This window comes from Mizuhopecten yessoensis, unplaced genomic scaffold, assembly GCF_002113885.1.
Source record: "Mizuhopecten yessoensis strain PY_sf001 unplaced genomic scaffold, ASM211388v2 scaffold10687, whole genome shotgun sequence".
In the NCBI taxonomy this organism is placed as follows: Eukaryota; Metazoa; Mollusca; class Bivalvia; order Pectinida; family Pectinidae; genus Mizuhopecten; species Mizuhopecten yessoensis.
The window spans coordinates 752,769-780,132 of record NW_018408671.1 but is presented as its reverse complement, the minus strand read 5'-3'; the positions used below and the strand labels follow the sequence as shown (position 1 = coordinate 780,132).

General features: G+C 37.3%; 1 protein-coding gene across 9 annotated transcripts; it reads left to right on the top strand.

Moving 5' to 3' along the window:
• Positions 1–27,364, top strand: LOC110461843 (CREB-binding protein-like). Of its 9 annotated transcripts, none has more exons than XM_021515545.1 (29): positions 1–519; positions 763–1,400; positions 2,969–3,121; positions 3,359–3,644; positions 3,921–4,043; positions 4,276–4,422; positions 4,635–4,848; positions 6,171–6,203; positions 6,990–7,107; positions 8,628–8,757; positions 8,953–9,071; positions 9,222–9,413; positions 9,943–10,179; positions 10,690–11,016; positions 12,323–12,548; positions 13,509–13,627; positions 14,486–14,656; positions 15,274–15,431; positions 16,694–16,813; positions 17,276–17,371; positions 19,249–19,326; positions 19,546–19,613; positions 20,396–20,558; positions 21,056–21,202; positions 21,493–21,772; positions 22,514–22,726; positions 23,162–23,320; positions 24,060–24,341; positions 24,611–27,364. In XM_021515545.1, exons 1-29 carry the CDS (start codon positions 432–434, stop codon positions 26,390–26,392), a joined length of 6,867 nt encoding a protein of 2,288 aa, XP_021371220.1. In that variant the 5' UTR covers positions 1–431; the 3' UTR covers positions 26,393–27,364. The 9 variants fall into 9 exon arrangements, with proteins under 9 accessions (XP_021371220.1, XP_021371219.1, XP_021371224.1 ...); XM_021515544.1 differs by having other exon boundaries at positions 4,255–4,422; positions 9,946–10,179; XM_021515549.1 differs by having other exon boundaries at positions 4,255–4,422; positions 16,733–16,813; positions 17,315–17,371.

The window sequence follows — 27,364 nt, the reverse complement described above, 5'->3', positions numbered from 1 at the left end:
TGTGACAAGCGTAAAACTTTTCATCAACAGCCGCCATCTTGGGTTGTTGAGATCAGTAAATTTGGATTATTTTGAAGACTTTAATTCGATGAAGACTTCCATTCATTGGGTTATGACCAAATGATTTTCATCATAATTTATCGTTGGAAATTTTGAGATCGGATTTTGGACATTTCGATATATTTTGTTCAAGATGTGAGCCTAATATATTCGGAATGTGATCGGCTTTGTGATGAACTCTCGGTGCGAATCGAAATTGGGATTTCCAAATAACAATATTCGGAGATGTAATGCAGTTATGGCCGAAATTTTATTTTGTGCGGTATTCTTGAACCTTCATTTTATTCTGACTGACTCTGGATCGTAGGTGTTATTGCACATTATTGTTGTCTGCACCAGGTCAGGGCCTTGCTTTATTTAGCTAAGCAATCATGGCCGACCAACTTGCAGATGGCCCACCAGCGGCCAAGCGACAGAAAGTATCATCGCCACGGCAAAGCATGGGTTCTGATCAAGGAGGTAAGCAACTATTTGCAAAACTTAGAGTATAGTGTTCCTTTTTTTACTGCTCCAACCGTTTTATAATACCGTTGCATGCAAATTTTGATAGCAACTGCGATGACGCTTTTCGCCACAGAAAAAAAGATAAAATGGTACCGTTCCGGCGCCTCGATCAGACATTTGGATTTCCTATCATTTCTTCTGAAATTGAGGTTAATTTGGTATATTGAATAACATTTTAATTGTTTTTATTTTATTCAGAACTTTTGTGGGACATTATGAACGATCTTCCCGACGAATTGATGGGAACGGGGGAGCCTCCTCATAACGGGACAAACGATTCTCATAGCGGACAAGACACAACATCACAAAGACATGTTCAGCTCTCACAGCTTTTATCCAGCAATCCAACTCCACCTCTAAATATAGTAAATTCTCTTCAGAATGCCCAAAACAGGAGCCCTAATGTTGGCAGTATTGCAAATTCTCTAAATAATGTGAAAAGTCCGCTCTCAAACAGTTTATCCTCACCCCCTCATGGATCTGTTGGTAAAAGTGGGGTGGATGGAAACTTCCCGTCAAGTAGTGCTACTTTTACAATGGCGAACAATATTTCAAATAGTACTGTTGCTATGGCAAGCAGTGTACCAAATGCTGTTTTGAAGGGGATTCCTCATGGTTCTGGACTAACTATTGGACATAACCAGATGATGCAAAATGGACCATTGAGTGGTCCAAATCGAAGTATGAGCATGAACACAAACAACATGGGCCAGGCAATGTCCAGTATGTCACAAGCTAATAATATGCTTGGAAATTTGCCTGGTCAACAGATGCAGACTCACCAAAATTTAGGACTTCCTGGTTTAAATGCTGCACAAACTCCACAGTTGATGAAGGTTAGTAGTGTTGGGAATTGGTTGAAATTTTGTGATCGATCATTGGTTACCATTAACCAACCAATGATTGATTAATAATCATTTTATAATATACATAGTGAAATCCTTCATGCTGTTGTTGCAAGTCACTTAGGTAAATCAGAAAGTGATACCATGTAATTATAATATAAGAAATACCTCTTTTCAAACACTGAATCTAATATATAGTCCTAACTAGCAGACATGAGCTAAAAGTAAGTCATGCAGTGATGCTGCCAACAATTTTACATAGAAGCTATCTACACATAAGAATTCCGACTAGACTCTGATTAATCTACAAAGATGAGCATCAGTCAGTTAGGCTCTACTGTTTAAGTTTGTTAGCCTAACTGACTGATGCTCGACTTTGTTGATTAATCGGAACACCACTAAAGGTTAGTATAATAGGTCAAATCGCGTTAAAACAAGTTACAGGTACTTGTTTTAACTGAAGAAAATCACTGAAAACTACATAGATAGTAATTCATATTTGAAAGAAGTGCAAGGCCAAGAACAAATTTTTGAGACGCAAGCAACAAAATGAGCTAATCAAGATTTCCTACAAATGTATTTTTCTCAATGCATGCGTTCTAGGTCATTTGTACTCTAACATTGAATGTGAGCGAATGGAATGTGCACAACAATGTCTTGTGGAATCCTAGATGTTTGTGTACCTAAGAATGGGATGTTTCAGTTCATTTTTGTAAAGATGAAAAATGCTGAAAAATCTCAAAATAAAGATCAGCAACACACAGGACACAGTAAGCAAACAAAGAAGTTGGTCCAAATGCCAAAATTATCACTGAATAGTTAAAGATGTTGGCAGTACCAAAACGTCTAAAACAAGTACAGAAATGACTAAGTGCCTGTACCCCATCATGCGTCCTACAGGCTACAAATTTGTCTGCAACATACACCAGTTGTAAATTAAGTGACTTTATAGGAAGTTGAAAATCAGGTGTTGGTTCGGATTCATCGGTCGCTGACGATGAGTCGACTAATGAAGTCGGTAACAGGAAACACAACTTTTGTACTTTTGTAAAAAAACAAAAATCAGTGTTTTCACTTCACACTGTGTTGCCAACATTGACTTAAATTTACAAGGTGTGCACAGTGCGACTATCCAGCACGCAGGACAAGTAGATTTGTAGTTGTGGTTAGTAAAAAAATAATGTTAACTGTGTAAGCATAGAGATGGTATAATTTTTCAAACTCTCCTGCATGCTTCTACTCTGAATATGATATCTTGTCACCTCCTGAAATCAAACACCTCTTGATTTAAAGTCTGGCAGCTTGGAAAAGTGGTAAATACTGGGTGGAGGAGCATATTCTAGTTAGTGAGGGTTGTAAATTCATGTTTATCTCAATGACGACGACTAGGATGATGATGATGAAGACGACAACATGTTTGGGGACTTCAGTAGTATAGGTGTGGGGAGTTTGTCGCTGCATATTGATGGAAAATGTCTTGTGTGTTGTATCTGTAAGTTAATAGTGTGATCACGCTGTTAAATTTACAATATTATATATTCTTGTTTTGTTATTTTCAGCCCAATGGTCCCCCGCCCCATGGTGGTGGCTTTAGTTTCACCAACCCTTCCAATATAGCTGGACACCCATCTTCTACTGCTAGCTATAATCAATCTCTGTCTTCTACCATGACTACAACTTCTATTAGTATGCCAACAAACGCAATGAACACAGTAAGTACAACATCTTGCATGCTCTACAATAGTCGATCGCTTTAAAAAAAAATCAACAGATGGGTTGGAGAAGAATTGAATGTATACATTTCACAAGTTTACAAAACTACCAACTTTTTATACATTGGGTTGGAGTTCGGGGAACATATCTGATAGTAATGAGGTTGCATCAAGCTATATTGGCAAAAGTAGGATGTCAAATATAAACTACTATAAAAAAATACACCTTTTTTTCAGAATCAGCAGCATGGTGTACTGCCCAATATAGGTCCCAACACTGCAACAACCTCAGCCGCATCTGCAGGTGCAGTCGCTGGTCCTGGGGGAGCTCAACCACCGACAGCTGACCCAGAGAAGCGCAAGCTCATACAGCAACAGTTGGTGCTTCTGCTGCATGCACACAAGTGCCAGAGAAGGGAAACAACAAACAATCAAACAGAAGTCTGCTCTCTTCCTCATTGTCGTACCATGAAAAATGTTCTGAATCACATGACCCATTGTAATGCTGGAAAATCTTGTCAAGGTAATTATTAAGATAGGAAAGTATTCTACATCTGTATAAAATAATACCAGGTACAACAATTTGCAGTTTTCTGATAAACATACTTGTTAAAAGCCTCTGGTAAATTGTCAGATTGCTTGATACTTTCAAATATGTTAATAATAAAACAATCCCAAATTTTGTAGAAGAAAGTACATGCTTCTGAACTTTGAATGAAAAATAAAATACAGAAATGTAGGGAAAAAATCCTGATTACAGTTACATGTTCTCTGATAATAAGTGACCCTTTCTTTCCAGTTGCTCATTGTGCATCGTCCAGACAAATTATCACCCACTGGAAGAACTGTACGCGGAGTGATTGTCCTGTGTGTTTGCCGTTAAAGCATGCATCGGACAAGCAGCGCCATCCAGCAGCAGCAGGTATTACTTAATTTCGGTCTTGTCTGTCAACAAATTTTGAGTCCAGATAAAATATTCAATTTATAACAGACTCAGTAAAGTATAATCAATGATTTTATTTTGAAAACTGAACATTATATTTATTTTCTTGCTTTAATTCAAGTCTTTGGTTTTATCTTAAAATATTGTTATTTGTCTGAATCAATTGTGTAATGAAACTAATTGGAAGTAGTGCTCCTTCCACAAACTCCAGTGACCAGCGCCCCAGCTAACCCCCTGACTGGTCAGGGACCACCAGGCGTTACTGATCTTCAGATGAAGAGGGCTTATGCTGCTTTAGGGCTGTCTCCTCCATCTCAACAAAGTCCTGTACGAACGCAAGGAGCTCCGGGAGTTCCAGGTTTGTTGTTTCATTCAAAATGGATAATCCATGATGTAGTTTTGATGTATGCATTTGCTCTTGTTTCAACTTTTAATGAACTTTGCGCAACTTTTGACCACCATGTTAATAGCTTAAAGTAAATTTTCTTGAGATGCATAATTCATATAGTGGAGTGAAGTAACTAATATACGTAAGTGGTAGAAATAATAGATTGTATTGAACATCAACAGGAGGAATAAATTCAAACCAATCAAATCAAGTGTCTCAGCTTTTGGGTGGGCTGCCTCCAGGTATTGGAGGGTTGGTCAGTGGTTTGGGATCCCCTGACACGCTGGCACAGAACCCTAATAATCCCGCACAGAACATGGCACAGACCAATCGAGGCTCTAAGGAGTGGCATCAGAGTGTCACACAGGACCTGAGAAACCACCTAGTCCACAAACTGTAAGTTAACACGGCATACCCACATAACTACTCTTCATATATCTTCATCTTAAAAAGTGAATACTCTCATACATACTTAACATGTGGACCTTTGTGAATCCTGTTTGTATGAAAATATTTTACCTGGAAATGGTTTTTTAAAATTTGAATTTTATGAAAATGACTGAATTCTATATTGATGAATTTCTATGATTAAGTATAGTCCATTTCTTAATTTTGTAAAATAATCTGTTGTTTTCATTGGAAAAAGACCATAAAGGTTCATATTTAGGAATTTTAAACACTAGATAAAGTTGTGTTATCAACTGTATGGAATATTTAAAATTTGATAAAGAATGTATTATAACTTAATAAAAAAGAAATTTATGCAAACCAGTATTAAACCAATTTGAAAAGCTTTTCCATCGCAGGAAGTAGTACAACAATAAATACAACTTCACAATTAAAAGGGTTCAGCTCCTTACCATGAACCTTGAAATCATCATGCTCTACATCAATATATTTATACCAATTTTATGAAAGTTTGAATGATACGATAAAAACTTCTCTTTCAATGTAAAAAACTGATATCTGTACACGAGAACATGTTTTTAGCTTTTAGGTTGGTCACTGGTTGGTTATACTCATGGAGCTGTTCATTGCGTTGACTTTGATTGATTTAGATAAGGCACTTGTGATCACATTTTAAAATTTGCATGGTGACCCTCATGGTTAATTAGGTCATTGTTTGCTGCATTGCTCTTGATATTTGATTAATAATTTTGTTCTTATATGAAAGTTCTGTTCGCATCAATGACAAAAAAATATTTTGGAAGGATTAAATGTCTATGCCCTGCTTCTGTACAGTTGTCTTTTTGATAGCTGTGATTAAAAAATAGGGTGCAATATCAACAAATCATTTTAAAGTAAGGAGCAGGATATTATATTAGATCCAAAAACAATCGAGAAAAAAACTTGCTACAAGCTTTTCTGTGACTTGGTATCAAGGAAATGGTAGTGTGCATCCTAAATAGGGCTTACATGCGATATCCTGTATATGATTTGACAATTGTTGTCAGGAAATCTTGACCAATGATAAACATTTGCATCCTTGTAGCCACACAAATTGTTTTTATTTTTGGTCTTTTCCCGATAGTTGCATTTGGAAAGAGGTTTTTAAAGCAGTATTTTAATTGTCAATGAATTCACATTTACTTTCTTGATTTTCTGGGAGAAAAATTATTGATTGAAATCAGACATTAAGCTCAAAAGTAACCTGTAAAATTTGTGAAATTTTGCACATGTACAGTTTTCAATGAAGTCAAAATGTTTCGTTATTGAAGGTTGAGTGGCCTGTGTGTGGAGTTTGGATTAAGGTAATTAGAAGATAAATATACAGGGCTCACTCTGAAATAGTTGATATTGTAGCCAAGCCTCAAAATTGCTGATTCTTTCCACAAACATGTCCAATTTCGCAAATTCTGTATGTTTCTGATTTTTACAAGTAAACAAAATATTTTTGATGTATAAGATCATCAAATATGCAAGTAATGGTTTTATCCTGTCAGTTTATTTCAAAGCTGATGAAGAAAAAAGACAATTACTGAGTTACATCATTTGGCTACCACAGGGTGAGCCCTGGTTGTTTGGATTGCTGCACATGTATAACCAACTGAGCGGAGACAAAAAGCTTCTAACAGCCCTGTATATTTCACAGTGTTCCACCTTCTCAATCTGACCACTGGGAACAAACTAATTGAAAAAAGTATTTGCTGCTTAAGTATCTTTAGGAGCGTGCTTCACTCTTGCATGACTTTGGTGAAAGTAAAAAATGGCCTAGATATGAATAAAAAGTGAGGAGATTGATTGGCCAGCATTGAGGGTCACCATGCAGTTTGTAATCGTTATCACTGTTGTATCTTATTATCTTATACTAGCTGTACATATTACCAATAATCATTAAATAGCAGTGTTATAATTCATTGATTGTTTGATTGGCATCTTGTTTTAATAAGATATAAGAAAAAAACACAGCAAAAACATTCTTTAAAGGAGGAGAGAACAGCCTTCGGTTCACTCTCTTATATCATTAGGAATATTCATTACTGCACTGCTAAGTGTGAGGTAGATTTTGACTAGTGACATGTTGTTATGTATTTCAGTGTCCAGGCGATATTCCCAACACCTGACCCTGCTGCGCTTAAAGACAGGAGAATGAACAATCTTGTAGCTTATGCAAGGAAGGTGGAAGGAGATATGTATGAGACTGCCAACAGCAGGGTAAGTAGGAGTATGTGTAGCACTATCAGCAGTTAGGTAAATACTAGAGGTACTAGGTAAATACTAGAGGTACTAAGACTTGGTGAACAGCAGGGTAAGTCAGAATATGTGTAGCACTATCAGCAGTTAGGTAAATACTAGAGGTACTAAAAGACTTGGTGAACAGCAGGGTAAGTCAGAATATGTGTAGCACTATCAGCAGTTAGGTAAATACTAGAGGTACGGTGCAGGGTAAGTAGGAGTATGTGTAGCACTATCAGCAGTTAGGTAAATACTAGAGGTACTAAAACTTGGTGAACAGCAGGGTAAGTAGGACTATGTGTAGCACTATCAGCAGTTAGGTAAATACTAGAGGTACGGATATACATTCAACAGCTGATGTTTTCAGTTTTATTCTGAATTCATTTGTGCATTTAGGATGGACAATTTCCAGGGCATGAAGACTGATGTGATCTTTGTTGTCAAGATGACCTTTTGGAAATGAAAATTTGGAAATTAAAAATCAAATTGGTACAGCAAGTAGCTCAAGTTTAATAACTTGCTCAAGTTGGAAGTTTAGACAAACTTAATATAAATTTAAAATAAAATGTCAGATTTCAATGAAAAGTGCTAAGTTCATAATGTATACTTCATGTTTAAGCTACGCCAAGTTCTCAAATATGTAATGAGGCCACTGTTATCCGATTGGATATCATTTGTTTCTGGATAAAAAAATTGATCCATGAAATTAATTATTTGCTTGGTTTACAAAACCCAAAGTTCCATGTTGAAGTTTGATGTAAATGGAAATTCACAAATATTCACTTAGCCTGCTGCAATCTGATTCAAATTGATAGTGATTGGATGATATCTCATGAAAGAATTGACAGATTTTGATAAAACATGCCTAGGATCATCCTCGCTACACCAGAGGTTACACTGACAAATGTTCTCTGCACCCCAGGAATATGTCGTAACAATAGGATCATCCTCGCTACACCAGAGGTTACACTGACAAATGTTCTCTGCACCCCAGGAATATGTCGTAACAATAGGATCATCCTCGCTACACCAGAGGTTACACTGACAAATGTTCTCTGCACCCCAGGAATATGTCGTAACAATAGGATCATCCTCGCTACACCAGAGGTTACACTGACAAATGTTCTCTGCACCCCAGGAATATGTCGTAACAATAGGATCATCCTCGCTACACCAGAGGTTACACTGACAAATGTTCTCTGCACCCCAGGAATATGTCGTAACAATAGGATCATCCTCGCTACACCAGAGGTTACACTGACAAATGTTCTCTGCACCCCAGGAATATGTCGTAACAATAGGATCATCCTCGCTACACCAGAGGTTACACTGACAAATGTTCTCTGCACCCCAGGAATATGTCGTAACAATAGAAGGCTCAAGTGTGTACCACATTGTGGATGAGACCAGATGACTAGTTTATCATACTGTTTTCTTTGATTAGTTACAGTTAAGTTAAAGATAGTTTGATAAAAAATACTTAAACTTTCTATGTACAGGAGGAATATTACCACCTGTTGGCAGAGAAGATTTACAAAATTCAGAAGGAATTGGAGGAGAAGAGAATGCAGAGAATCAGTAAAACTGGTGGTGGTGGCCAACCACAGCCACAACTGAGGGCCACAGAAAGTAAATACCTTTACAATCCTATACTCATCCATGATTGACATATTATCTAATCTGATTCTGTTACACATTCAGTTGTTTGTTATGTGTGATGCGTTGTGCATTTGTCCTGAGAGTGAAAATCATGTAAAATGTAGAAGTACTTCGTACAACTTCAAACATTTTTCATGCATGTTTAATACACTTAATTATTTGCAGATGGCCCTCTGGGAGGTGGTCCACCGTTCACAGCGGATATGTTCAACCTGTCTTCTGCAACCCCAATGCAAGCAGGAGGACCGAGGATGCCCATGCACTTAACCAGACCACAAGGCCAAGTAAGTTTCTGTGATTATCGGTGCTTGTTATTGTAAATGATGCTGTTCTAAACAGTTCATTCTTTTTTAAATTGTTTGGACTGACTTTTAAATGAAGATATGTAAACAACAAATGTACATTAAGATATAATTTCTGTGTTCTACCTGCAGCTTGGACCTCCAAACTCCCAGAATCCACAACTCAATCTAGTCTCCCAGCTGCAGAGAGAAGCACAGAGCCTGGAGGCACTGAAGACTCGTATGCCCTCCACACACATGGCAGGTCAACCCCAGACTCAGCTGCAGCAGCCCACCTCCCTCCCCCAATCACAGCAACAAAGTCACTTCTCACAGCTGCCACAGGTAAACTGTTGATAAATGTCACCTATTTTAAATTTTCATTTCAGTATAAAACACTTTGTTCTGAAGAGTGTGTTGAAATTTAGAACTATTTTTAGCTTTTCAACATTGGTGAAAATGTCATAAAAGATTGCTGCTCAAAACATTGTGGTAAATAGTGCCACCAGGTCGAATCTTATTTTATTGCCATTATCACTACTTGGTAATATTTGTTTTCAATAACCTGCTACACGTCTTTTCCATGTAAATCATTGTTGTGATGCATTTTCATAATTGTGACCCTGCACTTAACCAATGTCAGCAAAAATCACTTTGTTGTTTCATCTTCTTTCTATTAAAGGGAATAATACTCCCAAGTCAACAAGCAGCTCTGAGGCGAGACTTGTTGCCATTATAACTGGTGTAACAGTTAGAAACCACAACTGAACAATACTCATAAGTGGACAACATTGTTAGTTATAAGGAAAGAACCCATATCACTAATACTGGCTCCATCTATGACAATTGGTAATGCTATTTTGTATCATTCCAGCAGTCGCCAATATCGGTATCCCAGGTATCGCAGTCACCTCCAGTGTCCCAGAACCAACAAACAACCACAAGCCTGGGCCAGCTGAGCACCACAACCATGGACCAGCAGACACTCAGTCTGCTGAATAGTCCATCATCACACTCTCAACAACAGAATCAACCGCCAAACCAAAACATGATTCAAACAACAGCCGTTCAAATGACACAGTCATCTACCATCACTGCGCCTGGCAAGCAGGTACGTTCATCTGGCCTCGTTGGGAACCACTTCAAGGATTCCTTTTTTCTGTCCTTCCTTATTTAGTGGGAACTCTCCTCAAATGTACTTTCTGTTTCATGGATTTACTCCACATTTCATTGTAAGGAACAATCAATAGTATTGTTTTGCTCCAATCGCATGTATGTTTATTGTACTGAAAAAAATACTGTATACATTGAAACTATCTTATGTAGATTTACTACCATTTGCAAAGAATAGACTTTGACGGAAGAGTAAACTTACATATTTAGTGCCTGATGTTGTGAAATGAAGAAACTATGTGTAAAAATAAAGGGGGAGAAAATAATGAACCATGCCCATCAAAGGAAATAACTTCATAGACATCTTGGTCTGTGAAGTAAATGTTTCCCATAAACCTGCAGTGTTTTTCATGGTGTCTACAAGTCTGCTGTTCGGTTCGACATCTACTTAACTGATACATAAGTTCCTCGATGAGGCTGCAATGTACACATAATTCTTTTCATTTAGATTACCGTTAGTCAACAGCAGCCCATGCCTGATGTAAAAATTAAGATCGAGCCGTTAGACATACACAACACTCAACCCCAGACGTTGTCCGAGGTGCTGTCCGCTCCGTGTACTACAGGAAATCTGCTGGTCAACAACTCCATTTCCACATCAGTGATGGTCAGTTCTCCCATCACAGTCATGTCTACAGCCTCAATGTCAACAGCCACGATATCTGTGGCCACAACATCTGCTGCTGTCGATGTGAAACCTGATGGTAAATCACCAGATATCAAGATGGAACTATCCAATGAGGATATCAAACAAGAGAACACAGACAGTATCCCGGTAAGTGGGGAGGCAGTTTTGCAAATGTTTCATGCTTGGTAATCAAGTTTAAGATTTAAGAAATAAAATCTTTAAAACAAAATCTTTAAAACAATGATTTTGAATTTAAGCAAAATTTGTTGTCTTATAAAATTTCAACTAACTTAGGCCAAAACAAATTGATGACTTGGTTCTCAGGCCTGCGCGCATTTCATGGCACCGTGTGCATTGCCAATTTTATCGTGAAAGTAATAAATAAAAAATCGTGAATGCGCTAGCCACCATCTTAAAAAAACAACCGGAAAATTGGTCCGCATGTCGTTTTTACTCGTTAGTCACCCAAGTCCCGGAAACGTTTGAATAAAGATTAGGATTGAGATACAGGCAAGCATTAAAATGATAATGTCTTAGGCCAAAAAAAATGATTACTTGGTTCTCAGGCCCGCGCGCATTTCATGGCACCGTGCGTATTGCCGATTTTATCGGGAAAGTAATAAAAAAAAAAATCGTTAATGCGCCAGCCGCCATCGTTAAAAAAATCTGAAAAATTGTTCCGCATGTCGTTTTTACTCGTGAGTCACCCAAGTCCTGAAAACGTTTGAATAAAGGGAAGGATTGAGATACAGGCAAGCGTTAAAATGATTATGACTTATTAGTCTTGTGTACAAATGGCGCTCATTTCGGTACCAATAAGGAATGCGGGGTATGTGATTCTTGTCTGGAACATCGTGGGGGGATTTTCATAGGCTTGCTCTATGACGGGTCTCTACACGACTATAAAAAGACAAGGTATTGTCCACAATGAACGTTATAAAAACTACACAATAAAAAAAAAATCGCCCTCGTCTCCTTTTTGCCATGTAAAATGGAAAAAAAAAATACCGCCCTGCCGCATCTATTTTCAAAAAAAATGGCCTGAGAACCAAGTAATTAATTTTATTTGGCCTTATTAGTCTTGTGTACAAATGGCGCTCATTTCGGTACAAATAAGGAATGGGGGGTTCGTGATTCTCGTCTGGAACATCGTGGGGGGGATTTTCCGAGGCTTGCTCTATGACGGGTCTCTACACAACTATAAAAAGACAAGGTAATGCCCACAATGAACGTTTTACAAACTACACAATAAAAAAAAAAATCTCCCTCGTCTTGTTTTTGCCATGTAAAATGAAAAAAAAAAATACCGCCCTCCCGCATCTATTTTGGAAAAAATTGGCCTGAGAACCAAGTAATTAATTTTATTTGGCCTTAGATAAAAACCCACCATTAGAATTAAACGTAAAGGTTCCATTGGATTAAGACAAGGTCTTGTAACTGTTAATCTTTTCAGGTGAAGAAGGAACCAGCCAGTGAGAAAAGTTGCATGAGCTTGGAAGTCCAAACTCCAAAATCTGCTTCAAGTGCTACGGAAACCGAGACGTCCCTTGAACAACCCACTCCTAGTCCAATGAATGGAAGCACATCAACTGCTTTAATAGTCTCCAATAGTGCTACAGGGGCAGCAGCAGCAGCAGCCTCCACTAACGCCACGCCAGCCAAGCCAAAACAAAAGAAAAGTAGGTGTCGGGTGTGTTCGTTTGTGCCGAACAACTTGTTTGTCCGCTATTAAATGTAACATTTTAGGGTATAAATCCTGGTGGACATGCAAATGGTTATGCAGGCCTTGCAAGGCTGTGTCAAGGCTCGCCTGAACGCAGCATCAGATTACTAGGTCCAACCTTATTCAATAAGGTTTACCCGTCCTAATGAAAATGGCCCAGTTAACTTACACTTATCTTTAAAATTTACTGTTCATTTGCACTGAAATTAATCTTAAACATATGGTCATCTTCAATTCCTTTCAGCTATAAATATTTTAAATCATCACATTGAAATGTTCAAATCTTCAGACATCTGATGTTCGTTTTTGTCTCGCCGCCACAAAGTTGAACCGGGACTTAGGTGTTTCTTTTCCGGCAATGGTGGCGCCAACATTAAGTTTTTGCGTTTAAATTAGTTTCACTGAAAGCATGAGTACTAGACCAACCAAACTTGGACCATAGATGTATCATCTTAGGTAGTACATCCCAACCCATGCATCACATGCTGGATGCGGCCACCTTTCATGGTCCATTGACTTTGTCAGCATCTCCATCAACGTTAAGTTTTTGTGTTTAAGTTAGTTTCTCTAAAATGTGTATTGATGGTCAAAGCAGGGCATATGCCAGACATATCACTCTGAATGGCTTGTCTTAGAACCATGCAGAATCTTAATTTTATCATTTAATGCATAATATTAATGAAGATGTTTAATGTTACAAATATCTCCTACATTTAAAAATAGAGATAAATCAAGTAAGTGTGTATATTATTAATCATCAATGATTTGGCTCTACCCGGTTATTTAATAAATTGTTGCAGATTGTACACAATAGATGCAGTGTAACACATGTCAAGGGAGATAACTATTGAATGTTACTTAGATATTACATTTTCAGTCATTAACAACATTTTGAATACAAATACTTTTGTTGTAGCATTCAAACCAGATGAGCTAAGACAAGCTCTCATGCCAACACTTGAGAAACTATACCGCCAAGATCCAGAGTCCATGCCCTTCAGACAACCAGTAGATCCTATTTTACTACAGATTCCAGTAAGTTTTGCATAGAAATTTAAAAGGGAGATAGTTGCATACATACTACTTCTTTTTCTGGGGATATTTGATTTGGGATTGTGTCAGCTAGTCCATTGTTTATATTTGGGATTGTGTCAGCTAGTCCATTGTTTATATTTGGGATTGTGTCAGCTAGTCCATTGTTGCATTCTTGGCAACAGCTCTGTATTTTAATGTCCTGCCATAAAATGGGGGGGCATATAGTGTTGCCCATGTCCGTCCCGTCCCGATTCAATGTAAACACTTCGCAACTTCATTCTCTGACAGATTTTGGTCAAACTTTATGCAAAGGTCAAGTATGAGTATACTTCGGACATTGTTGTGTTTCAGGGTTCCAAGGTAAAGGCCAAGGTCACTGTTGCTATAAATAGAAAATCATCAACTGATTCATTTTAAACACTTGGCAACTTCATTCTTTCTCGGATTTTGGTCAAACTTTATATAAAGGTCAATATGGGTATACCTCTGACATCCTTGTGTTTCAGGATGGTAATAATAAACAGAATAAAACATATGAATATTAAAATCAACTTATCAACTTTAAGTGTAGTATCTTGTGTGTGTGTGCATGTTTCAGGGTATCAAGATCAAAGTGGTTGTAACTTTTTATAGAACACTGAAACTAATTGCACATGGCAGCGGGGCATTTATGTCTTACAGACATTTTCTAGTTTTCATATATTTGTACAAAACTTTGAACACCTATTTGTGAGTTTAGCTATTTTGAAAAGCTGATTTTCAATAAATTTCCAGACAATGTTTTCCATACTTTATATTTAGTTATTCTTGTTGTTATTTTGTTTGAGAAATCAATATCAATAATCGTGATTTTTGTAGGACTATTTTGATATTGTGAAGCGACCGATGGACCTGTCCTCAATCAAACGGAAGTTGGACACTGGACAGTACACTGACCCCTGGCAGTATGTGGATGATGTCTGGCTCATGTTTGACAATGCATGGTTGTACAACAGGAAGACTTCCAAAGTCTACAGATTCGCAACAAAGGTAATACCTCGCATCAATATGTATTCAGTTACATTTATCTGTGTGATTTATCCAATCTAAAATCCATCAGATATACTGTATATTTGTGTTGTTTTGTAAGTAGTGCAACAAAAGCTTGATGTATTAAAACAAACCAAAGCTCGCAGTATTGCATCGTCTTCCAAACAACGGTATATCTTTAGCAGCCTGTATTTTTACACCCACTTCTACACAGTAATGTTCTGAATTATCTCAAGAAAGTTACATTAGTAAATAAAAGCAAAACCAAGAAAGCCTCATGAAACTTTAATTTTAACTATGGAACCATGTCTTGTCCGAGTTATTGATATCGTAACAAAATGTGATTGGATAAAGTATTTTATGTATAGGAGATGGGTTACTGTGAGATTTGTAATGACAAGTTTTCACTTGATGTCTGACCACATTAGAATGCTGACAGTTATTATTTATGTAAAATCCTTTAAGAACTCTTGAGCCAGAAATCTGAGAACAAAAAGGGGAAAAAAATGGGGATTGTTTGTTGTTGTCATTGGCAGAATTTCTTTTTACTATAAAATGAGATTATAATTTATGAAGTACTGAAAAACAGTGAACAAATGTTTTCTTTTCCAATTCAGCTGTCTGAAGTGTTTGAGGGGGAAATTGATGCCATTATGCAGTCCCTGGGATATTGCTGTGGCAGGAAGCATGTGTTCAGTCCTCAGGTCCTCTGTTGTTACGGCAAACAACTCTGTACCATATCCAGGGACGCCATCTACTACAGCTTTCAAAACAGGTAACATTTTAACGTCAATCTATCCAAATACTAGATTTATGATATATTTGAATTTTGAATTTCTTTCAGTAGCTCATATAAATTTGTGAACTGTTTTTGAGAGAAAAAAATGCTTCTTACTGTCAAAAAAATGTCTGAAAATGTTGAATGCTAATTAGATTTTATTTGGTCATTGTGATTGAATCACTATAACAATGTCTGTATCGGGTTTACCTGAGTTTATGTATATCTATATGAAGTGTGAATACTTTTCTGCTTGTTTTATTTATGTATGTACAAGCCTCTTTTTTTTGTGTTGTGTAATTGAAAAAGTATGTATCACAAGAATGTCGGCAATGCTGGGGGGAAAATGACATATTAGCTTGGCTTTGATTCAGATGTAAAAATAGAAACAATTTTCAAGCGTCGGTGTCTTATTTAAAAAAACACGTTTTGATATGTGAATTGTTCAAACTTTGTCTTTGTATTGAATAATTCACTTTTTTGCTGGCTGAAAGTTCTCATTGTTTGAAACCTTCCAAATTGTCTGATCATTCACATAGGATTCCTACAGTTTGTTAAAAAATAGGTTATTTTATGAACATGGGGAGAAAGAGATTCTTCATTCTCGTTAAAATTTGTAATTGGTACATGCAACCTTATAATCAACTGTTTCCAAACTTTTCTGTCATTTTCAAGAAATCTAGAATAGATATATATCCTTTGTTGAATCCTCTAACCTAGACATGGTAGTATGGTTTGTAGTGTTTATTGTTCAGTGAGAGACGCTGTCTGTGATGTTGTTTACTTACTATATCTTCTGTGTTGTTCTGTAAATAGCTTTGCTAGATCATGCTTTTACACGCTTTTCATTAATCATTTATTAGCTTCACTCACCATTTGCTATAAAATGGCTGTTTTATTGAAATGCATCTCTCTTTTTACACGTTGGCATCGTTGGTGAATTATTTCACATTTCTTCTGAATTGTAAAGAATAATTCGGCAACAAAACAAAAACAATAGAGAGAAAAAAAAAAAATTGAAAATGCAACAATCTTTAGTTTGGCCTTAATTGAAATAAAAAAAAATCCTGCATCTTTTTGATAAAACAGTCTTCATTTTAATTTTGCTAATACCATTTTGCTTATGCACCTTTTGTTTCTTTCTTTCCTCCTTTATTCACTGCTTGTCCGTGCTGTGCTGTACTCCGCTGGCGTTGATGTTGTATATTTTCCGTGTGGCCCATTTTGTGTTTGTGTCCATTCTATTGGCACAATTCAAGTCAAAGCCAAAGAAAAACTACTGACCTTGTTTCCGACAGATATATTTACTGTGAAAAATGCTTCCAAGAAATCCCTGGAGAAGAAGTAGAACTATCGGATGACCCCACCCAATCTGCAACGTAAGTAGATGATGACATGTTGAAATTTTTCATTAAAATATAAAGTTAACTTTCATTCTGGTTTCCTAAACCTTTCAGTTGATTTAAGCAATGAATATTTTAGCAAATGTTGTTATGGTCCCATAACACACATAAAGCCATATTTACATTTTGATTAAAGTATTTACACTTTATTTAGTTATTTCGAACAGATCTTTTAACAGCAAATTAAGTCTTGACAACAGTGAAATTGATGATGTCACAATAGAGAATAGTCTCATTACAACATTTGCCTTCTCAATGCACTGCAATGGAAGGATGCAGAGCAAATGTAAATATAATAATAATGCTAATGTAAATGTTAGCCCTTATATCAAATGTACTTTCTTTAAAGATATTTTGTGATAATATTTGTAATTTGATGTGTTCTGTATTGTTATTTTGAAAAGAAATCTGATTCGTTCCCCATCTCCATTATTTCAGCTTTAATACCTTATCAAGATTTACAATGAATCATTGCAGCAAAATCAGGAAGGACCAATTTGTGAGGATGAAGAATGACCAGCTTGATTATGAACCGTAAGTTACACACAAGTGTAGCTAAAACGTGTTGCTTATTAAACATAGACTTTGCAAATAATTATGTAAAAATAGATTTTGAAGACAAATATTAATTGTCATCAGAATAAAGGAATGTTGAACTTAATCTACTATTAAAACAATTAACTTTGAAAAATGCTCTATAGTTATTAAATGTATATCTTGGGAGATATATACTATTTATTCAAAGTAGTGTTAATTGTCAGTAAAGCAGCTGCAGTTATGTGTATACATGTGATATTATTAACATTAAACAAAAAATATCTTAAAAACTTGCAATAGATAATCAAAACCATTATAGGGATAAAAGTTAGGTTAAACATCAGTAGGAATATTTACTTTTTCAGTTGTTACGTGTTTTAGTATTTTATGGATATAAGTACCATGTCTGGAAACAACTACTGAAAATTTGTAGTGAGAAATATTTCATCGTTTTGAATGATTGAAAACCTCTGTTTCTAAGCCGATGATATAGGTCATATAGTTCAGATGTTTCTGTGCCAATGATATAGGTCATATAGTTCAGAAATCAGTACTCATCTGCACTGTTCATTTTCTACTTTCAGCAGCAAAATAATGTGTATCTAACTGATAACACACAGGGTTCTCCCCAGAATTTTTTTAAGCTGATATGTTTCATTTGCAACGAACATTCAAGACGGACACGCTAATAGAATACCTTATAATACCTTATCAAACCTAAGGGGGGTGGGGGGTGTAATATAATGTTTAAAAAGTTACTTTTATTTACCAAACTTCTTTTGGTGAACATTAAAACCAAGGAAATAAATAAGTGTTTCTTATGTCTGAATTTTCAGCAATATATTCTGAAAAAAAAATACAATTTATGGAAAGGTGGATGAGTTTTGTACATTGAATAATAGATATGACATTTGTGACATTTGTCTCTTATCTTTACATTTGTATCCCTTACTTAATCCCCATTAAAAATAATTTAAAGAAGAAATATTTAAAAGCTATAGGGGGAAACACTTACATGAACAAGTTTATATCATAGTCCTTATTGTTGTAAGAGAAAATGTTTTAATAAAATGTACAGTGTTTTTATTTCCTCTAAAACTATATTAAATACTGCTGTCAGTAAATGTGATCAAAGATTAAAACAGCATTTTTATTTGAGCTCTTCTTCATTAAAAACGACAAATCCGGAATTTCATTCCCCTTTCCGGTTTGTACTTTACACAATCCAAGATGGCGACCATCACTAACTGAATACACACGCTATTTCAGCGTTGTCAAATGCAATCATATGTGAGTAAATTAATTTATAATAGATGTAATAAGTGTTTGTTTTGTTAATCCAACAGTAGGTACCTCAATTAATCACCTATTGACCATGCTAAAAGGATCCGGTGGTAATTGCTTTAGGCTCCAGTGAGCTAGCTTGCCGGACACCTGTGGGCTTGTCGTCCGGTCCCCCTCCCCACTAATTACAGGCCCCCTATGGCTATACGCTTATCGTGCATCTGACCAGTGGGGTCATTGATGGACTTCAGCCGTGTGATTTAATCAGTGTCAATTTCTTGTGTAAAAAGACCACCTTCTGTTCAGTACAAATAACAAGGTGATACGGTTCACAGTTTAAGGTGATACGGGTCAATTAAGCTGGTACGGCAGGGGGGATTTCAAACTGAAGCTGATACGGAGCCGTATCAGCTAAATGGCCTGGGGAGAACCCTGACACAATACCATGCTGGACGAGTTTGTTACCACCACTTGCAGGATTAATAGATGTAGACATGTGGCAGTTGGATGTTCCTGACTCCTTCCTGATACAATGATTAATTCCCTGATACTTAACTACTTACTAATGTGAGACTGTTTGTACATTTCAGGTTTACAGAATGTGATGAGTGTGGCAGAAAACTCCACACAATTTGTGTTCTGCATTTTGAGGCTATCTGGCCAAATGGGTAAGTTCAGGAACCAACGGTCTTGTTTGTGTTGCTTCTTTGTCCTACATAGTAATAAAAAACATCACGAAGATCGGTAATCATTAAGTATATATTAAAACTAGATAAACTTTTCAAGGTTATTTAAATTTCCAGAGAACACATTGGTCACTGCATGTAAAAGTTGATATTAAAACAGAACCAAATATTGGTCTCATTTGTTGTCAAATTTCTTTGCAGTTTTACTTGTGAAAATTGTCTGAAAGCCAAAGGAATGAAGAGAAAAGAAAACAAATATAGTGCAAAGAGTAAGTATCATTTGGCGTGGCTGAATGTTAAGGTGCTCTTCAAGATTTTATCAGTTGAGAATTGAATGAGAAATATTTTTCATATATGCACATAAACAATGGAGTGCTGTTAATTTAGGCCTAGTTGATGAATCAGCTGACATCTAATTATAGAAGGGTGATGTTGTATAAGCTGTACTTAGGGCTGAAACAAGGCGATGACTTACTGGTGTGGGTAACACTTGCAGAAGGTAATCAATTAATTATGTTAAAGGGAAAATATAAATGCATTAATAAATTAGAGGAAATTGAAATTCATGGCATTATGTATAAGAGTAACAATGATTGATAGGTTGTTATGTATAAGAGTAACAATGATTGATAGTTTGTTATGTATAAGAGTAACAATGATTGATAGTTTGTTATGTATAAGAGTAACAATGATTGATAGGTTGTAATGTATAAGAGTAACAATGATTGATAGGTTGTAATGTATAAGGGTAACAATGATTGATAGGTTGTAATGTATAAGAGTAACAATGATTTACAGGTTGTAATGTATAAGAGTAACAATGATTTACAGGTTGTAATGTATAAGAGTAACACTGATTTACAGGTTGTAATGTATAAGAGTAACAATGATTTACAGGTTGTAATGTATAAGAGTAACAATGATTTACAGGTTGTAATGTATAAGGGTAACAATGATTGATAGGTTGTAATGTATAGGAGTTACAATGATTGATATGTCATTGTTTCTCTAACCATTGATGAAAGCACCATTCTCATGAGCTGGACAACAGATTTAGCTTTTTCAGGAATTCCAAACACCAAACTGGGGACGTACTTGGAAAACCGAGTGAACAACTTTCTAAAGAAGAAAGACGCCGGCGCTGGAGACGTTACCATCAAGGTGCTTTCAAGTAATGACAAAATAGTGGAGGTGAAGTCGGGCATGAAGACAAGGTAGGCACACTTACTGATGGTTATTGATGAAGGCAAAGAGTTACCTCCCTTGAATAAACTTCATAGTGAAATAATTTGACTTTATTGAGTTATCAATTCATTTATGCCATGTTCATTTTGATAATAGATAAAACTCCAATGCTACAACATTTTCTGAATTTTGCAAGATTCTCTGACATTGCATAGTACAGCAATAATCTGTACAGCAATAAACTGTACAGCAATAATCAATAATCTGTACAGCAATAATCTGCCTTAATGTTAATGGACCTAGGTTTCATTTTCCTGTAAAATGGTGGAACAAATATTTTTTATGATAATTGCCATGACTCTTTTTATCTTTTTTAACAAATTTATGAGGTATAGGTCTCCTAGAAAATATATAAGATATGTTGAACAAAGAGTGCCAAGATCTAAGTGAAAATGATTTGAACAGGAAATTAAATATAATCTTACTGTTGATAAGCCAAAACTTATTTTTGATTACAATTTGGCAGGTTTGTTGACAATAATGAGATGCAGGAAAGCTTTCCATACCGAGCCAAAGCAATGTTTGCATTTGAAGAAATTGACGGCACAGATGTCTGTTTCTTTGGAATGCATGTTCAAGAATATGGATCCGAGTGTGCAATGCCCAACACACGGTAAGGTCACAGTTTCCAAAACCAACCTGTCCATAAATAAAAATAAATTAATAAAGAACTTGGTAAAATGATTATGGAGACCATTGTAAAAAATGGTACAGGAGTCTATTGTTATTTATATAACTGAAACCATTGTAAAAATACTACCAAGTCAATTTTAATTTATGTAACTGAAACCATTGAAACAAATACGACGGGAGTTAATTGTAATTAATGATGTTGTATCGATTGCAATCATTGTTATTGGAGTCGTGTGAAGATTTGGTAATCATGGTGTAATTTTCCTGCAGGCGAGTCTACATTTCCTATCTGGACAGTGTACACTTCTTCCAGCCCCGACAACTCCGAACGGCTGTGTATCATGAGATTCTCATTGGCTACCTGGAGTATGTCAAGCAGCTTGGTTATGTGTGGGCCCATATATGGGCGTGTCCGCCTAGTGAAGGTGACGACTACATCTTCCATTGCCATCCTCCTGAACAAAAAATTCCAAAGCCCAAACGACTGCAGGAGTGGTACAAGAAGATGCTGGACAAAGCTATCATAGAGCGATGTGTCATCGATTACAAGGTAAGTGGACGATAGTCATGATAAACCAGTATCCCTAAGGACTATCAGTAATAATTTTCTGCTTTCTCTACCTATACTAGTTTTAAAATAAGTGCTGAAGTCGGAAACGCTGTCTTTGTACAAATACTTAGGTAGAAATTGATGTCTAGCTGACCTGTCCACGCTTTATTTTTTCAGAGTCAAAAGCAATAACAACATCTGTTTTCTTTAGCCTTCGAAAAGTGAAAACACTTAATGACCTGGTTTTGTCCCAAAGATAAAAAAAAATGTTTTGATGTTAAAATTCCACATTTGATCCAGAAATACAACTTTTTGATGTCTGTGCGTAAGACCAAAGTTTTAAGTAATAGAAAATTTTAACAGTAATTGGTTTTGGTTTTTTCCCCTATGGAAAATTGTGCTATTAATGGTAATGAGTATGATTTATTCATGCCAATCTGTTAGAAGAACAAATTAATACATCAGGGTTGTTCCACAAATGACTGTAAGAGGGACACTTTTCCAGTAACCCCATTACTCAAAGTGACATCAGGAAAAGTAGACAGATTTGGTTTTATCAGAGGATAATAACACAGGTGCCTCCCACCTCCCCCATATGATTAATTATGGCATAGCCCTCATTGTAAGCATTGACAGAGACTAACCTAGGCAAATTTGATTCCACTGTGCTTTTTTCAGGAGATAAACAATCCAGATTTAGCAAATCTCTCATTTTAGTAATTTTGATTGCTACTTATACAGGATATCTACAAAGATGCCATAGAGAACAATGTGCAATCAGCCACTGAGATGCCCTACTTTGAGGGTGATTTTTGGCCCAATGTGTTGGAGGAGAGTATCAAAGAACTGGACCAGGAGGAGGAGGAAGAAAAACGTAAACGTGAGGAGGCTGAGGCTGCAGCTGCTGCCGAGGTGGAGTGTGTCGAGGGCACCGAAGAATGTGACAGTAGTTCTGTGAGTCGAAATTTAACACCAACTTCCAGTGTATATATAGATGTGAGGGATTCACATCTTTATATATCTTATAATGTTGCATACTTCGTTGAATATTTTCAGTGATGTTAACAAGAAACAATATCTGTTGTCAATTGACACAGATTTTCAGATATAAGCAGTTACCTGCAGAATGGAAAAGCATCGTAGCCTAGGTATCAGATTTTCCCTGGATTTGTGTCGTGGAGGGGGGTCTTGGACAGAGCCAATTTAAAAAGTAGAAGAGGGGAAGGGAATGGGTAAGAAAGTATCGAAAAATGTTTGATAATCAAGGACATCTGAACAGGGTTGTAAAGAGAATGTTTGGGGATAAATGTCTTGTCATTTGATATGTTTTACTCGTACACAAAAAGAAGTAGACAACAAAGGGAGTTATATTTTGTAATTGTTTTGCAGCAAAATGGCACAGGAAAGAAGAAAGGCAAAGGAGGTAGGAACAAAAAGGCCAACAAGAGCAAGAACAATCAAAGGAAAAACAACAAAAAAACCAACATGCCACACGGTGGGAACAATCTCTCCCAGAAGTTGTATGCTACAATGGAGAAACACAAAGAGGTAAGTAAAAACCATATATGAAACTTCCTAATGAATGTCTCGCTAATCTACTGATCACAGCCACTTGTTCTTTCTCAGTAATAGTATACTGCCAGGATATCTTGTCAATGGGTAGGTTCAGAAACATTGCCCCTCCCAAGAATTCAGTTGTCAAGTGTAAATTTAGAGCTGCGTAAGTCTCATGCAGTAGTATGTTTAACTTGTCCAGCAGGACTGGATCACTAATCTGACCATGCCAGAGAAGGAGGTTACTCCCTGGCCTGTATACAAATGCTATTGAGGTAAAACTGGACTCTTGGAAAGAAGGAATGCTACATTTGAGTTGTTTGCTTGCAATTTCACTTGGTAAAACACTAAGCCAGATTTTTTCTCTGTGATGTTCATTAAATATCTTGGAAATGATCCCTGTTAAGTTGTTATGTTGAGCAGTTTGCTGTGAAGTTGTTGTACATCATTTTAGTTGACGATGATTTTATATACAGTTAATTGTAAATATGTTAATACTTGAAGACATTGTTTATTTTATTGTTAGTTAGGCTTTACTTGTCCTTATTTTATTGTTAGTTAGGCTTTACTTACTGAAGTGCTCTAGGACAAGTAAAACTACAGTTGTTGACAGGTTGTTTATTGATCCAGCGACTCAACATCATTATGTTAAGATAAGTAAACATGGATTAAATCAGCTTTAATCTCGTATTGTCAATGACATCCAATTTAAATTTAAATTCATTTGTTGCAGGTGTTTTTTGTGATCCGTCTACACAGCCAACAGGTGGCTCTTACCCTTCCGCCCATACAGGATCCCGATCCATACATCTCCTGTGATCTTATGGATGGTCGGGATGCTTTCTTGACAATGGCTCGTGACAAGCACCAGGAATTCTCCTCACTGAGGAGAGCCAAGCTCTCCACAATGGCTCTGTTATATGAACTGCATAATCAAGGAAGAGACAATTTTGTGTACACATGCAATAACTGCAAAGCTCATGTGGAAACTCGGTGGCACTGCCGGGTGTGTGAAGTAAGTTGGGTTCTGGTTTCGTTATTTTACAACAAAGGTTACTTGCACAAATGGTTGAACCATTGTCTGTTTTTGCCTAAGAATCCATAGTTTTCAGTGCATATAAACATGACCAGCTGTGGTAGTTAGATTCTCTACAATTTATCGAAGTAATGTTTTGGTCCTATAGCGGGTCATGAATATCTTTTAGTTCATCATAATGTTAACCATGTGTAGAAAATCATAGAAAACTTGAAATTTGTCTAATCATTTTAATTTCTTACTTTCAGGACTATGATATGTGTTCAACGTGCTATGAAAAGAATGGCCATATTCACAAGATGGACAAATTGGGTCTGGACTTGGATGATGGTTCATCACCTTCAGAAAAGCCAGAAAATCCCGCAGAATCTCGACGTCAATCTATTCAGCGTTGTATACAATCTCTGGTACATGCTTGTCAGTGCAAAGACGCAAATTGCAAACTACCAAGTTGTTTGAAGATGAAGCGTGTTGTTTCTCATACAAAGGGTTGTAGGAAAAAGACCAATGGTGTGTGTCCAATCTGTAAGCAGCTTATAGCACTGTGTCTATATCATGCGAAACATTGTACAGAGAACAAGTGTCAGGTGCCATTCTGTTTGCAAATTAAACATAAACTGAGGCAGCAGCAGTTGCAGCATCGGCTGCAGCAAGCCCAGATGCTGAGGAGGAGGATGGCCTCCATGCAGCGGGTTGGAACAACCACTACGACGGTAACGCAAGTGGCGTCTCAGCCCTCGCCCTCCACAACTCCAATCCTACAACAGGCCATCCCGGGCAAGCCAGCTTCGGGCCCCCCACAGGGTGCCCTAGAGGCAGCCCAACTGGCTAAGGAAGCGGCTCAGAGGCAAGCGGAGATGAGCATGGGAAAACCTGTGATGACAACGACTGCGACACCCATGCCACCTCCGATGCCTTCTACCATGAGTCAGTCAATCCCAGCTCAAAAAGTGTCAATGCAGACATGGACACAGCCACAATATCCTCAACAACCACAAAACCCCAACCCCAGTCTGCACCCGGATATGACACAGAACACGTTATATCCGAGACCCAATCCTCAGCCACAGCAGCCTCCTCCCATCAATCCACCACAGACAGGCCCCAATGCACCGCGGCCTCCAACCACACCGCTTCAACAGTTGTTAGCTACTCTCAAATCTCCCGCGTCTCCGCAGCAGCAGCAGCAAGTTCTTCACATTCTAAAAACTCATCCGCAACTCATGGCAGCTTTCTTAAAACAAAGGACTCAGCAGCATCAACAGCAGGCTCAAAACCAGCAGCCTCATCCACAACCCCCACCCGCAACCAACCATCAATTGTGGTATCAACAACAGCAACAGCAGCAGCAACAACAACAGCAACAGCAACAACAGCGTCTTCGGCTTCTTCAACAACAGCAACAGCAACAACAGCAACAGCAACAACAGCATTCGCAGCAGCAACAGCATCAGCCTCTCAATCTGCCGCAGTTCCAGCAACAACAGCCTCAGTATACTCAAGTACAACGACCACGTATTCCCTACACAGGGCAGCCGGCCTACCAGACAGAAGGGAACGGCCAGCACATGTCGCAACAGTTTCAACAGCAACAAATGATGCAACAAGTGCAGCAGCAGCAGGCGCAGCTGAGGCACCAGCTGTCTGCAGGGGGCAAGCCTGTGCAGGTTAATGCTCAGATGTCTGCCCAACAGGCAGTTACTAACCAACAACTTATGCAGCAAGTACGATCGCCCACATCGGCATCGTTACCACAGACTGTTCGTTCTCCCCAGCCCACATTATCTCCCCGGCAGCAGCTGAACCCCTCGCCACGACAACCACAAATGTCGCCACATCATGTTGTGTCTAGTTCACCTCATCCGGGTGCCATGGGAGGTGACCCCAATCAAATGAACACAGACCCTAGTTTACTTTTGAGTGGTGGTATGTCACTGCAGAACCAGCCCCCTGACGGGGGACTTAGTCTACCACAAGACACTGAGGTCACTCCGCAAGACCAGTTATCACGATATGTGGAGACGTTGTAGCACACACTATTGTTAGGTTTTGTGACCACATTTTACTACAGGAATAACGTTATCAGTGACGTATAACAAAGAGACTATACGTTATGTGTCAATCTGATTGTTTCTCACCAATGTAATTGTCCTTTTTTTCCAGAACAAATTATCTACAGATTTTTTCTTGTGTCAGAAAAAATATGTTTTAATATATTTTATTTTATATGACTAGGAAAACGTTGTGTGTGTTGGTGTGATTACTAGATGTAATGTGTGATTTATACGTATGCTTGTGGGCAAGAGATTAGGAATGAATGATTTTCAGTGAATGAGAGGTTGTTAAGTTGTGACATTATCAGGTATAAAGACAGTTTTGCATGGTGAGACAAATGTTTTTGTTGCTGTCTTGTACAAGTTTAAAACGTTAAAAGTTCCAATGTCTTTCTTTATACAATGAATTTTATCATCTCAGCCTTTGAGTAAGAACTAGATTCATCTAATGATTTTACTAGGGGAAGAAATCGGTGTGGTGGACAGTGAAACTTCAAAGCCAGCCGTGTGTATCATGTGTCGGAGACATCTTTTGCCTACTCATGTAGGGTTGAAAAGAGGAATGTGCTATTGTAGATTTTTAAGTTGGAAACAATTTCCATGGTGTTTTCCATTCAAAGATGGCTGTATAATTGTATGATTCCTAAATTAAATTAATTTTCTCCCTTTTCTGTAGATTAAGATATTTTTCATTATCGGTGCCCTAACCATAACCAAGCCCTATAGACACTATAAATACGTGATAATGAAATACCATGCTGTTTGTACATTTTGTAATACTTCATAGTACTGTGTCATTTCCATGTCATCCATTAGTTTATCAACTGGTCAGATTTCACGTCACACAAAACACATTTTTGGGTAGTGTTACATTTTTCAGTGCTGTGCTGGAATGCCCATAACACAACCTGCAAACGTTGTATAAATACAGTGATGATAAACAAAGAG

Bases quoted from the DNA above. Each gene is read 5' to 3' on its own strand.
- LOC110461843 (XM_021515543.1), top strand. From the start codon at position 432: ATGGCCGACCAACTTGCAGATGGCCCACCAGCGGCCAAGCGACAGAAA. The intron at 4,044-4,254 runs GTATTACTTAAT...AATTGGAAGTAG, and splicing joins GCGCCATCCAGCAGCAGCAG to TGCTCCTTCCACAAACTCCA. The intron at 21,773-22,513 runs GTAAGTGGACGA...CTACTTATACAG, and splicing joins GATGTGTCATCGATTACAAG to GATATCTACAAAGATGCCAT.